The 14442-nt window shown below is 36.5% G+C and overlaps 1 protein-coding gene across 1 annotated transcript; it reads left to right on the top strand.

Moving 5' to 3' along the window:
• The first annotated feature begins 4651 nt into the window (after nucleotides 1–4651).
• On the top strand, nucleotides 4652–5743 carry LOC139888135 (putative F-box protein At3g52320). The gene has a single exon (XM_071871168.1). The coding sequence runs from the start codon at nucleotides 4652–4654 to the stop codon at nucleotides 5741–5743; it is 1092 nt and encodes a 363-aa protein (XP_071727269.1).
• The last annotated feature ends 8699 nt before the right edge of the window (nucleotides 5744–14442 follow it).

The raw sequence follows: 14442 nt of genomic DNA on the forward strand, positions 1-14442 counted from the left end.
GCAAAAATAATAGTACGTGACCCATAGGTCGTTACAAATACATTGTTCAAAAGTAATAAAGTCTGAATGCAAGATAAAATATTTCATGCGATGACATCTCTAATAAGCGCAGCAGGAGTCTACAAGGCATGACTAGTACAACAGCGGAAGCAAGCAAACCTTAAGCACCTGAGAAAAACATGCTTAAAAACGTCAACACAAAGGTTGGTGAGCTATAGTTTAAGTATAACAGTAATGTAAGGTAGTCCACGAGATTTCAGTGCTTCAACAGCGTTTCAAAACAGTATGAAAAGTATATGTATAACCGTGGGCACTTGGTAACTAACTTAACGTTTATCACCCCATAAAAGTACACTTGGCGAGTGCGTATGTTTACGAAGTATTAAACACCCGTTAAATGCTAGCGCTACTAGCCCGAGTGGGGATGTCAAACCCTATGGATCCATATCTAAGATTCGCGTTCACCGGTTCAAAGACCAATGACTAAACGTTACCGAGCTAAGGGGAAAGTTTATGCCGTTGTATAACCCACACATATATGAAGTTTAAGTACTCGTGCCTAGTATGTAAAACGTAAAATGCGCATGTATTCTCAGTTCCCAAAATAGTTAAAGTAAAAAGGGATGCTATAACTCACAGTGGAAAGTAGTAAAAGTCGATACGCGGGAATAGTAAGCAAGTAGTTTGGTCCGGAAGGTCCTCAACTTAAGTCAAAAGTTACTAAGTCAGTAAATCGTTCCCAAAGGTTTAAATGTGTGTAAATTAGGTCCTAAGTACCATCATCATTCATCATTAAACAAAAAGTGTAAAGTAAGTTTTAAGTCAAGACTAGGGTTTGAAACAAGGGCTGACTTCGTTCAGTCACTACGACCTCTATACAAACTGAAATGAGGTGAGACCAGTGGGCATGGCTCCGTATATGAGTCCCCTAGGTACTGAACAATTTCCAGAACCAAACTCATCTTCATTTGACCGGGGTGACGGTTTAAGTGCGAGTAGGTCACAAATTTCAGCGCAACGTTAATAGGGTGTAGTGACTTTCGGGAGGCCATAGATCCTAAACCGTAACTCGGATTAAGACGAGTTCTAAACGGAAAATCATCTACTCGAACCGAACTAACTGAAAATCAACTTTACAGTAGCCCAGGTAGTTTGATCAGTTCCAGAAAATAGTAAGAAAGGTGTTCCAGTGGGTTCTCGGTGCTTGATGCTCATCACGGTTCTCATCCTTGATGCGTATAGCTTCAAGTGTACAACTCTTTGATGGGTTTGCATCATCTTAACCAAGGTTTGACCATCATAACACTAGTGTAAGTCTAAGATAAATTGCACAACTCACTTAAGAGTTGTATGTAGTTTGATGAACCAAAGTTACATCAAGATCTTAGATCCAACACATACATGAGTTACAAAAGTAATATTAAGCTATAAACTTGAAAGTAAACTAAATAATCAAGATCATAAGTTGTAGAACTTAGATCTTAAAGATCCTAGACTAGAAAGTCTAGATCTAGTGTTCTTAAGTTAGATCCTAAGTTATAAGACTTGGATCTTCACTTTAATGAAACCATAAGTTATGAAACTTAGATTTTCAACTTGAAAAATGTATGTAAGCTCTTATTTACAACAAAATTAGAAGACCATAAGCTATAGAAACTTAGATCCAACACAAGTATATGAAGTTATAACTAGAAAGTTATACTTCCATGTTCTTGAACTTACAAAGTTAACTTTGGTTCAAGAAAAATGAGATCAAGATTAACTAGTAACACTTGACCAAAATAACAACATCACAAACTTTAAAGTACTTACAAAAGAAGGAAATAAACTAAAGTACAAGTATTATGTTCATGTTTTGTTTCATACTTAGGAAGATTCAAATCAAAGTTTGAATATTAGGATTTAAGTCTACAAACATGAACACAAGTATGATAATGAAACTTATGAACTTTAATTCTTTTAAAACATTAAATGTAGAACCATAAACTAGAAAGTTTAGGTTCTTGTTTGTTATTGTAATACAAGATAATATGAAGAATAAACTAGGAAGTTTGATTCTTACAACTATTAAGTAAACAACTACAAACAACAAGTAAGTAAACTACAACAAAGAACAAGTAACTTAAACAAGTAAGAATGATGATGATGAAGGTTTATGGTTTCGGTTTTCACAAGAAAAAGAAAGAAAAATCAAGCTTTGTTACTTACAAAGTAGAGAGCAAATGAGAGAGAAATGAAAGTATGAAATGAAGTGTGTGTAAAAGTGAAAGAGTATAAGTGAATAAGTAACCAAAATTTGAAAACAAAACCACCCTCCAAGGCCACTAAGGCCGACGGTTTCATGGCCAAGAGTGGAAGGAATCAAATGCTCTTTCAACATGGGAGAATGGTGTATGCTTATAATGGTATTAAAGCTAAATGGTGTGAGAAAAAGGAGTGTAAGTATGCATGTAACTAGATTCCTCACTAAGTTAATTAATCTAGTTGTATCTTAATGTAATACTTGCATAATAATGGGCTAACTTAGTCCATTAAGTGTGTAGGGTGGGCTTCCAAGTCCATTTCCAATAATAAAAGCCCAAGTCCAAGTAAGTATGCAATTAATCAAATAAAGCCCAAGTAATTAACTAGTAACCTTAGTTAATTAAAATGACTAATAATAATTAATCATGAATGTAAATAATATTCGAAAATATTATTCGTGAAAAGTACGTGCGTCACAAAGACAAGTCGGGCCATGAAAAGTTAAATACGGTAGCAAGTAACACGTATAAGAACACGTTTATTAAAACGCAAGCATTAATAATAAATTATTAATAATAAAACGTTGGAAAATCCAGGACTGTTACACTAACTACACAAGATAAACTGGTTAAGTGGTTCCCAGGTCAAAGTTTCAAATGTGAATTCTGTGGGGAATGTGAGGACTCAATTAATCACTTATTTTTTGAATGTGATTACCCAAAAAGAATTTGGAATGAGTTGAAAAAGAAACTTCTGTTTAGAGGGCTTTCTAATAATCGGCAGAGCATTGTTAACCTGCTTGCTAATTACCCATTTAGAAGTCAAATTTGGGATGTAATTAATAGACTTACTGTAGCTGCACCTGTGTATCACACATGGCAGGAAAGGAATTGCAGAATCTGTAAAGGTAGGAGAGGGAATATAGAGGAATTGGTGAAGAACATTGAAGAAGGTATTAGATTGAAGTTAACAGCCCTAAAAGTAAAGAGATCGAATGCTGTACTGAGGGCTGCAAAGAATTGGGATCTTGTAGTGAGTGGGGATCAACTGAAGATCAAAGATTGAAGTTCAATGTTTAATTCTGTATCTGATTTGGGTTTTTTGTGGTATGTTGGTTGTATCGGAGTCTGTATTTGGGTGATGGGTATGCCCTGCCCGTGTATATTTTTTGGTGATGAATAAAATCCTCTTTTGTTAAAAAAAAAAAGGTGTAATTTCTCGAATTTCTCCTTTTTAATCACTTTAGCTCGATAAAATGGTTATTAGACTAAGGGTATAATGGTTCAAAATTGGTTTTGGTGATGTATAGCAAAATTAATGACATTAAAGAGGGTACTTAGCAAAATCCAATCAATCTTAATGTTAAATAAATATTCTATTAATCACAAATTATGTCCACCAATGAGAAATTTTTTATTAACTTTGATTTTTTATTAAACCTTATATACTAAATGTGGTGGAAATGTTTGTAGTTTTAGTTAAACCTTATATACTAAATGTGGTGGGAATGTTTGTAGTTTTAGTTATATTGGATTGTAGTTTTGAGTTTGTGTTTACATTACAAACAGCCCCCCAACTTCGGTTATATTTACACGACGACTCATTAAGTTTACACTTTTTCAGGGGTTAAAAATGTAAATATATAAATTTATTAAAATAAAATAAACTAATTCCACCCGAATTTATAACGGGCCCTATCTTCTCGCTCGGTGCGAGTTAAATTTTTTCGAGACCACCGTTCAATTACAAAAAATCTTACGAACCCAACGGAACTAACTATACACGAAACGGACTTAAAAAAACGCTAAACACAACGACAACCCGTATCTTCCCGCTCGCCACGAGTTAAATTTTTTTCGACGGCAGCGTCAGACTCGAAATAATTTTATGAACAAAACGAAACTAACCACGTTCGAAACGGACACTTTTAAAAAGCGCTTAACACAACGACAACCCGTATCTTTCTGCTCGCCGCGAATTAAATTTTTCCGACAGCACCGTTACATTCGAAAAAATTTATTGAACAAAACAAAACTAACTACGTTCGAAACGGATACTTTTTAAAAAACGCTTACCATAACGACATCTAAAACGGCGCTTAACACATGGGCTGTGTTCCCCTTTGTAAATAGACAACGTTACGTTAAATATGAATACGCAGCCCGAAAACACCCGCCGCAACGCGCGGGCCGATCCGGACTAGTTATTATCTACTACATATAAACCTGAAGTGCAAAGACGTAAATTAATAAAAGGAATGTTAAACGTTACCCGGGCAAGTATCATTTGGTCACGGTAAATACTTCTAATCATATCCCTATTCTTTCTATTATCCCCCAAAACTTAAAACTTAAAACCCAAAATCGAAAACTTAAAACCCTAGCAATTTCATCCCCCAAAATCGAAAATGTCAGACCACATACCGTTTGAAATTCAAATTGAAATCATGAATAGGTTTCCGGTGAAATCACTGATGCGATTCAGAAGTGTCTCGAAACCATGGAAATCATTGATCGATAGCTCTGGTTTTGTTTCCGATTACGGTCTCCGTCAAACTCAACCACACTTATTTTTAGTGTATATAGATCCCCATGAGATTAATATGTTGAGATATGTTTCAATTGTTGATGATGATACTTTTCCACATAACTTCAAAGAAAAGATGTGTGATATGTCTTCGTATATTCCAAAATCTCTTAAACTTGTCGGTAGTTCTCAAGGTTTGTTATGTTTTCTTGGCTCTTATTATGCTTTTATTTGTAATCCTTCTATTAGGAAATCCATTGAATTTATTTCACCTGATCTTATTAATGTTTTCCGTGACGGAATCGTTTTCGGATTTGGAGTTTGTCCCAAAAGTAGTGAACCTAAGCTTGTTAAGATTACGGTTTCTGAAAACCCGTTGGAAACGCAAACTTGGACAGTTGTCGTTTTTTTGTTTAAAACATGGTGTTCGAGAAGTTTTTCATTTAGCAAAATAGGCAATCTGCTTTGTAAATCGCTTAATCTTTCATCGTCAAATGAATGTGTAGACGGGTTTATTTATTGGTGTGCTTATAATACGGACGATGCAATTTGGGTAGTTATTTCGTTTGATGTGACTAATGAAGAGTTTGGAGTAATACATCTTCCTGATAGTCTTGCACGTTACAAATATATGGACTTGTGTAAGTACAGGGAGTCTATTGTGTTGATTACACACGATTACAACATTTCTGAATATGATTATGATGTATGGATGATGGAGAGTGGTGGTGTTACAAAATCATTTAAAAAGCTATTCACAATAAACTCAAGTTATGATTGTGTGAAGATGATGGCAATTAGCTACAACGGTGTGGGAATCTTGGAGACGGAGGATTATGTGTTAACCAATTTTTCATCGATTTCTACATATGAACCCTCCTCATATCGGTTTAAGGATACTACGATTACTGGAATTTATGGATCGTACTCTATGAGCTCTTATATGGAAACAATGCTTCTGCATGATTACTAGGTGTTTAAACTGACAATTTCTAGATTTGTTGAATGTTAAATTGCAAGGTGGAGTAGGCAGCCATGCTTTTGGGTCATGAAAATTCACTCTTACTACTCTTAGCTATTTTACACTTTTTTACACTAAGGAGTATCATTTTGGGATGATTTGAGTTTTTATTAAGTTGGTATGGATAATGAGATGTTCCTTTTATGTAATGTTATGAGTATCTTTATATTCCTCTAATATATGATGTATTAGCTTGGGGTCATAGATGGGAATTACAAATTATCATAGTGGGTCAATAGTATCCTTGTTAATGTAACATATATCATATATCAATGAATTTTTCTGTGTTGAATATAATGTGACATCTCACATACAACTGCTACAAGCAGTGTTGCAAAAAACGGGATTAAACGGCGATTAATCGGTGATTAAACGGAAATTTAACACTTCCGTTAAGTTTAATGTAATTCGCTATAAAAAACGGTCAACGCCGATTAATTCGGTCAAACACGATTAAACAGGATTATTCGGGATTAAACAGAGTAATTCGGCCGAATTTTTTTTTTTTTAATAAAATATTCATTTTTGAAACTGTTATTTTTAATATATTTATATTTATTATATTTATTTATAAAAGTCAAAATTGGTCAACATCCGATTAATCCCCGATTAATATCCGAATTGCCGATTAATCCTTCAAATGTCCTGACCGATTAATCCCTGAATAACGTATTTTACAACCTTGCATCACATACACCTTTATCATAAAATGGACCCACCAAAATTAATTGCAGTAATTAATATAATATAATGCATAACATTTAATCAGTATAATACAAACAAGAAAAGCAAGTAGCTGCGCGGTTCAAAATGATATCCAACGACATTTAACATCAGTGACTTTTGGAAAGGGAGCTCCAAAGAAGCTCCAACCACGGAGCCGTTAAAAATGGTCTTATGGAGTATATATATATATATATTTTTTTTTGTAACACACGTACTTAGAGTTTTTTTTTTTTTTAAATTGTAGTTTTTGAAAAGGTGTTTACAAAACTAGAAATTAATATATATATATATATATATATATATATATATATATATATATATATATATATATTACAAAACTAGTAAAACCGGAGTTTAAAACTCTGGTTTACCATTTGTCATTCCAAATCGGCGTTTGAAAGTTCAGTTTGTGTCCATGTCACCCCAAACCGGATTTTGAAACTCTGGTTTCCTTAGGTGACATTTTTTTTTTATAGATCTTATGCTTTTGAGAGGGTGATCTTTGAAAGCCAAATAAAATGTATAAAATAGACATATTGAAATATGGTGGACATGAATGGGCTTGATGGATATGAATGAACTTGATTTGCGTAATTTGTAAGATGATGGAGGTCAGAGACGATGAAATGAAATTTTATGAAGTAATAAATTAACGAAGAGGAGTACTTGGTGCATGTTTCAAGACAATGATGTATGTTACACAAATCGATGCTTACATATTTTCAAGACAATTTAAAATTCAAACTTAATGTTATCAGTATATATTTATATATTTATGATTAAAATTATCATACAAGATTCAAAAAAAATGAAAAAAATGACACCTAGGCAAACCGGAGTTTCAAACTCCGGTTTGAGCTGACATGGACACAAACCGAACTTTTAAACGTCGGTTTGGGATGACAATTGGCAAACCGGAGTTTCAAACTCCGATTTTACTAGTTTTGTAAAAAAAAAAAAAAAAAAAAAAATCAAAATTCCTAGTTTTGTAAAACCTTTCCAAAAACTACCATTTAAAAAAATCCACGTACTCAACAGCAATTCTACAAAAATATTTATAATTTATAAAGTATTCTCTCTTAAACTTGAACTCACAACTAGGGATGTCAATGGATCGGATATGGATCGGGTGAGGCCGTATCCATATCCATATCCATTTAGTTTTTGTTCATCCACATCCATATCTATATCCGTTTAATTTCAGTTCATCCATCCATATCCAGATCCAATGGATTAAGCGGGTTAATAGATATCCATTGGATATTCAAAAAATGTTATATATTTGTCGAAGATATAACTCAATTTATTAAACTTACTATTAAACATAGACTATTACAAATTAAATTTGTAATTTTTATGTATATTTGATTATATATATATGTGTTATATTGTAATATTTCATGGATAATTCGTTATATAATTTCAAGAAATATATATGTGTAATTGTAAATGCATCTATAATAGTAAATGTGTTTGCATATATCTATATTTATGTATTTATAAATGTATTTCGGGTGTATATGGATATATCCATGGATGAAAGTTTTTCATCCATATCTATATCCGTATTCATTTAGGTTCATCCATATCCGTATCCATATCCATTTATATCATTCATACTCATTATGTATCGGGTGGATCGGATGCATATCCATTAGATCGGGTGGTCATTGACATCCCTACTCACAACCACTTACTTTACTTGATGAGATTCTCCGATAACGCCATACCATTGACCTTTAATATCTGTAAACTTTTTATTGTATGTATTGTTTAAGTTGTTACATGATATTTCCTTGTAAATAACATTAATATTTCCTTGTAAATAACAGAACATAACATTATACATTATTCTGAGTCGTTTTTCTATTCAGCGTACGTTGTATATTTATTTGTGATCCAGGGTACGAATGGGGATAAGCCACATCTTCATCACTTCATGGATCAACTATTGTTGAGATTCATGAGGTTGGGATGTCGTCTCGGCTATTGTTACCCATCTTTGGGCGCGCTGTATACAAGTTCAACAGTTCTAACTGGACTCAAAGTGGCATTCATGGTAGCGAAAAAGTTGTCCTTGATACAGTCAACTGAAAATTGGTTGCGGAGTTTAAATGTGCATCACCCAGATTTTATGTTTTTTATTATAATCATGACTTTTTGGCAAGGATAACAGGCGGTACTACGACCCTAGGTATGACTAACCAGTTTTTTGTTTATTTCGGTACAAGGACGCAAGGAAATGAGCAGGTGAAGAGTCCATGTTGGGGCTTTTGGATAGTGAATATGAAGGCTTTTTTTGGAACGACATAAGATTGTTGAAATAATGTAGTTACTGTAAAAACAATATTGTTAGCATTTGTAAACTAATGTTTTGATTTTCTAAAAGTTAAAATTAAGTTATTAGAAATGGTCATCAGGTGAGTAGTTTTTTTTTTCTTTTTTTTTTCTTTTTTTTTTCTTGAGAAAAAACGATAACCTTTATATAACTAAATAGGAATTCATCGAGAAGAATCACCTTAAAAACATACAAACAACGAACTACCGAGCTAAATAAAATGATCAACCAAACTAAAGAGCTGTGCATAAACCCTAGACTTTTTCTCGATCAACAATGTCGGCTACCGGAGGTGAAAGTGGGTTAGCTCAAGAAGATGAGAAGAAGCCTATGGATCAATCCGCTCACATCAATCTAAAGGTCAAGGGTCAGAACACCGACGGTCACCACCACAAACCGCCACCTCCACCCTTCACCTCCAACAACGACAGCCATCTCCCACCACCGCCACCTATACCCGCCGTCAACAATCACAATAACCCTCCAACAACCTCCCCTTTCACCCCCAATCCCCCACCGCCACCAAAGAACACCGACGGTCACCACCACAAACCGCCACCTCCACCCTTCACCTCCAACAACGACAGCCATCTCCCACCACCGCCACCAATACCCGCCGTCAACAATCACAATAACCCTCCAACAACTACTGCAGCTGAAGAAGGTGTATGGGTCGAGGTCACCCGAAAAAGACGATCTACATCCATCTCAAAACACAAGAGCAACTCTAACCATCCCTTCTTGCACGATCCCAACATCATACCTAATACCTCCATCTCCCAGGCGAAGGATCTGATCAAAAAATATGGATCTGGCCATCAAACCTATCAATCGCCGATTAAGATTAATACCCCAAAATCACATCAACACAACTCAAACCTACCATCGAACCTCACCTCTTTTATGTTTCACAATTTTCCAGAACACCTAAACATCGCTGGACTTTGGAATATCTTCAGACCATTCGGTATCGTTAAGGAAGTTTTTGTTCCCTTCAAAAAGCTTAAAAGTGGCCAACGATTTGGGTTTGTTCGATTCGAAGATGTCAATGACAAAGAATTCATGGCAAGAAAACTAAACACCATTATTATCGATGGAAATCACTTCAAAGTTTTTATTGCCAAAGAGAGAAACTCAAAGCAGCAAACTCAAAACCCACTGCCGACTAAACCTAGACCCTTCAAAAAGATCTTCATGAACAACTCTTACGTGGATGCGAGGCTCTTCAAAGAAGTAATTATCGACAACCCAACTATCCATCAACAAGGGCAGGAAATAAAATCAAAAACAAAAAGAGTAACTCAAGCAAAGGATTGCGAAACCAACGTCAAATATCTTGAAAACGCCATCGGTGGTGTGGTCAAGAAGATTGAAACACTTGAATGCATTGAAGAAGTCTGCATTGCAGCGGGTTTACACGACTGTAACATTAAGTATTTAGGTGGAGTCTCTGTGTTACTAATCTTAAACAACAAGGCAGTGGTTACCAATATTTTGGAGAATGAAAATCATCCCATTCGTGATTGGTTGGATTCCCTTAAACCTTGGAATATCCAGGATAGCCCCCCGGGTCGACTCACCTGGGTCACGATCACAGGCGTCCCAACGATATGCTGGAATGAAAACACTTTCAAATCAATTGCTTTATGGTGGGGAGAACCCCTCGACACACAAAACTGCAACCTTTTAGAAGCTAAGAATCTTGTTAAAGGTAAAGTCCTCATCAAAATTTGGGATCCAATGATTGTTAGTGGGTATGTCAGACTTTTGGTAGGCACTCAACTCGTCTATGTCCATGTTATCGAAGATACTAACGACATTGTGGAAATTGTCTCGGATTCTGATTCATACACGTCGGATGATACTTCCAACTCTAGTGAAAGTGATGGTTACACGTCTAGTAACGATGATGGGATAAAATCGGTGAACGATTCCTTTCCGCCCCTAAATCCAGATTCCGATAACGTCAACATTGAAGGTCATGGTTCTTTTTCTGATTGCAACAGTCATACTCCGGCACCGGTCGAAACAAAGCACAATAAAGGTGGAACAAACGGTTTGTCTTCCGAATCAAAACGCCTCGAAACTAACAAGATTTTTTCACAGAGCAATAAATCCCCTCATGTTCCCGATACCTTCATTAATGTCGAGAATAACGGTAACCAAAATACCCCTGACCCTTCAACTATTTTTAACACGGTGACGAGCCCAATCAATACCTCCAGGCCCATTACTCCCCCTAAACCCAATTCACCTCATCAACCCTCTAGCCCAATTCCTGAGCCCATTATTACACCAAAGTCTACCCAACCCATTATTAATATCCCGGATCAACCCGCAGCTAATCCCAGTAATGATATTCACAATCCCATTTCAACTGCCGAACCTATCCCCGATCCAAACTCAGTTAACCCAACAATCCCTAATCCCAACCCCGAGCATAACTTAAACACTGACACTGTTTTGGCAACCAACGCTGCATCAAACCAATCACCAATTATTGACCTTGATCTCCAAAAGCTCTCAGATGCTTTCAACTCTATCAAGAAACTCCCTACCAACAATCGAAAGAAATTGAAAGATAAAAACACATCATCGAAACACATCAATGAAGCTTCTTCCAATGGTCTCTCTCGTTCCAGGAAAGGTAACTCTTCGGGATCCATCGGCAGCCTCAACCATAAAGAGCTCGGAAAAGAGATCGGCATTCGTTGGAAAGCGGATCAACATTGTTGATCTACCTCCAACCCTCGGTAAGTCATTGTTTTCATAATGAATATCTTATCTCTTAACATTCGTGGTATTGGACAGGATGATCGAAAGGATTGGATTCAAAAACTCTGTAGACAAGAAAAACCACAGGTGCTAGCACTCCAGGAAACCAAGTGTGGTGAGATCGAAGACAAAGTAATAGAGAATTTTTGGGGTTCTGAAAACTTCAAGTACATACAAAAACATGCAGTAGGTTTCTCGGGTGGGATGTTGTTAGTCTGGAACACTGATGTTTTTAATGTCAATCAAGCGATCGAAGGCGAATTCTTTTTAACTATCAAAGGACATTGGAAAGGTATCGATGAAGAAATAGCTTTTGTCAATGTCTACGGACCACATAACACCGCCAAGAAGAAACTAATGTGGGAAAGTTTAGAAAATCTTCTCAACTTTAAAGACATGCCTTGGTTACTTTGCGGGGATTTTAACGAGGTTAGAGGTTTAGACGAAAGATTAAATTGCGACTTCAACAAACCCTGGTCGGATATGTTCAACGATTTCATCAATAAGTGCTGTTTAATTGAAATACCTCTTGGCGGCCAAAAGTTCACGAGAATCAGCGGAGACGGTTTAAAATTCAGTAAGTTAGATCGTTTCCTTGTCTCCAGCAAGTTTCATAATATCTGGCCAACTCTTTTCGCAAACACCTTGGATAGATTCACCTCCGACCATTGCCCAATAATTCTCCGAGACCGAATCATCGACTTTGGCCCAAAGCCAATTAGAGTATTCAACGCTTGGCTCGATGATAAGGGTTCGGTGGAAGTCATTTCAAATGCATGGAATTTACATGTCGGTGGTAACCGTGGTGATTGCATACTTCGAAATAAGCTAAAAAACGTGAAAAAAGCACTCAACGATTGGAGCAAAACAAACTTTGGTAAACTCGATATCGAGATCCAAGAACTAGCAGATTCGGTTAGCGAGTGGGAAAAGAATGCTCAGATCAGAATTTTATCTCAAACCGAGAGGGATACGTGGTTGAACGAACGTAAAGCATGGATTGAAAAAGAGAAAATCAAATGTAAAATGCTTAAACAAAAAGCCCGCATCAAATGGTCCCTTGAGGGAGACGAAAACTCAAAGTTCTTCCACAATTACGTCAAAAGGAGAAACACGAAAAATAATATTTTCGGCATTTCAATTAATGGTTGTTGGTCGGAGGAACCAAACGCAATTAAAGATGAAATCTTCAACCATTACTCGAACATCTTCAAAGCTAATAATGATTCTTCATGCTCTTTCAACCTTCAATCAAAGATCTTAAACGACAATGATAATGAGATGCTCGAAAACCCCTTTAGTGAATCCGAGATTTGGGAGGCAATTCGTTGTTGTAGTAGCTCTAAAGCACCCGGTCCGGACGGTTTCAATTTGAAATTCTACAAAAAATATTGGTGGTTAGTGAAGAATGATGTAGTTAACGCTTTCAACTGGTTTTGGTCAAATATGGAATTCTCCAAGGGGTGTAATGCTTCCTTTACCACACTCATCCCCAAAAAACATAACCCGCTAACCCCCAGTGACTTTCGCCCCATTAGCCTTATCGGGTCTTACTATAAAATTGTGGCAAAAGTTCTTTCAAAGAGACTCGAAAAGGTTATCCATAAACTCGTAGGTTCCGAACAAAGTGGATTCTTGAAAGGAAGATTTATTCTCGATGGGGTTCTCATCGCAAACGAAACTATCGATGAACTCAAACGACAAAAAAGAAAAGGTTTCATTTTCAAGGTAGATTTCGAAAAGGCTTTTGATTGCCTAAAATGGGACTTCTTGATGGAAACCATGGAGAATATCGGGTTCGGTAATAGATGGAAAAAATGGATCTTCGCATGCCTTAGCTCCGCCTCAATATCCATTCTCGTTAACGGATCCCCAACCCGTGAATTCACCCCGGAACGAGGTGTTAGGCAAGGTGACCCACTCTCCCCCTTTTTATTCATAATTGCGGCGGAAGGTTTAAACCTCCTTGTAAAGCGTGCCATGTTGTCGGGGCATTTCAAAGGGATAGAAGTCGGTAAAGAAAAAGTCATAATTTCGCACTTACAATACGCCGACGATACCATCTTTTTTGGTGAGTGGTCCCGTCACAACATATTGAACACCATGAAAATTCTCAAGTGCTTTGAAGATCTCTCGGGTCTAAAAGTTAACTTCCATAAAAGCAATCTATTCGGTGTTGGTGTTTCGAATGGGGACTTGGAAAGTATAGCTCTAAGAATCGGATGTAAAGCGGGTGATTTTCCTTTTACCTACTTAGGTTTACCCATAGGAGTTAAGATGAACAAACCCACTCATTGGCTTCCGGTGGTGGACAAATTCAAAAAGCGACTCGCGGAGTGGAAATCAAAAACTTTATCTTTCGGAGGTCGGCTCACATTGGTAAAATTCGTTCTCTCTAGTCTTCCACTTTATTACTTTTCACTCTTCAAAGCCCCGTCCTCTATCTTAAAACAACTTGAATCGCTTCGTTGTAATTTTTTCTGGGGCGGGTCCGGGTCGGGTAAGAAAATATGTTGGGTTAAATGGGATGACACTTTACTACCTTACGACTCGGGAGGTTTAGACATTGGATCGCTTTCCGCCAAAAACCTAGCCTTGCTAGGAAAATGGTGGTGGCGGTTCAAATCGGAACCTTGCTCACTTTGGACTAAAGTGATTTCTAGTATTTACGGTAGGGACGGTGGGCTTGTCACTAACGACTTTTGCAGGTTTAAGAAACTCGGTGCCACTTGGTTTAACATCATCAATATCACTAAGGATTTCGAGAAAGCTGGATGGGATTTTTCGCATATTTTTTGCAGGTTTCTAAAAG

This window comes from Rutidosis leptorrhynchoides, chromosome 1, assembly GCF_046630445.1.
Source record: "Rutidosis leptorrhynchoides isolate AG116_Rl617_1_P2 chromosome 1, CSIRO_AGI_Rlap_v1, whole genome shotgun sequence".
NCBI classification, from domain to species: domain Eukaryota; kingdom Viridiplantae; phylum Streptophyta; class Magnoliopsida; order Asterales; family Asteraceae; genus Rutidosis; species Rutidosis leptorrhynchoides.

Excerpts from the sequence above, each read along its gene's own strand:
- LOC139888135 (XM_071871168.1), top strand. The coding sequence starts at position 4,652 with ATGTCAGACCACATACCGTTTGAAATTCAAATTGAAATCATGAATAGG.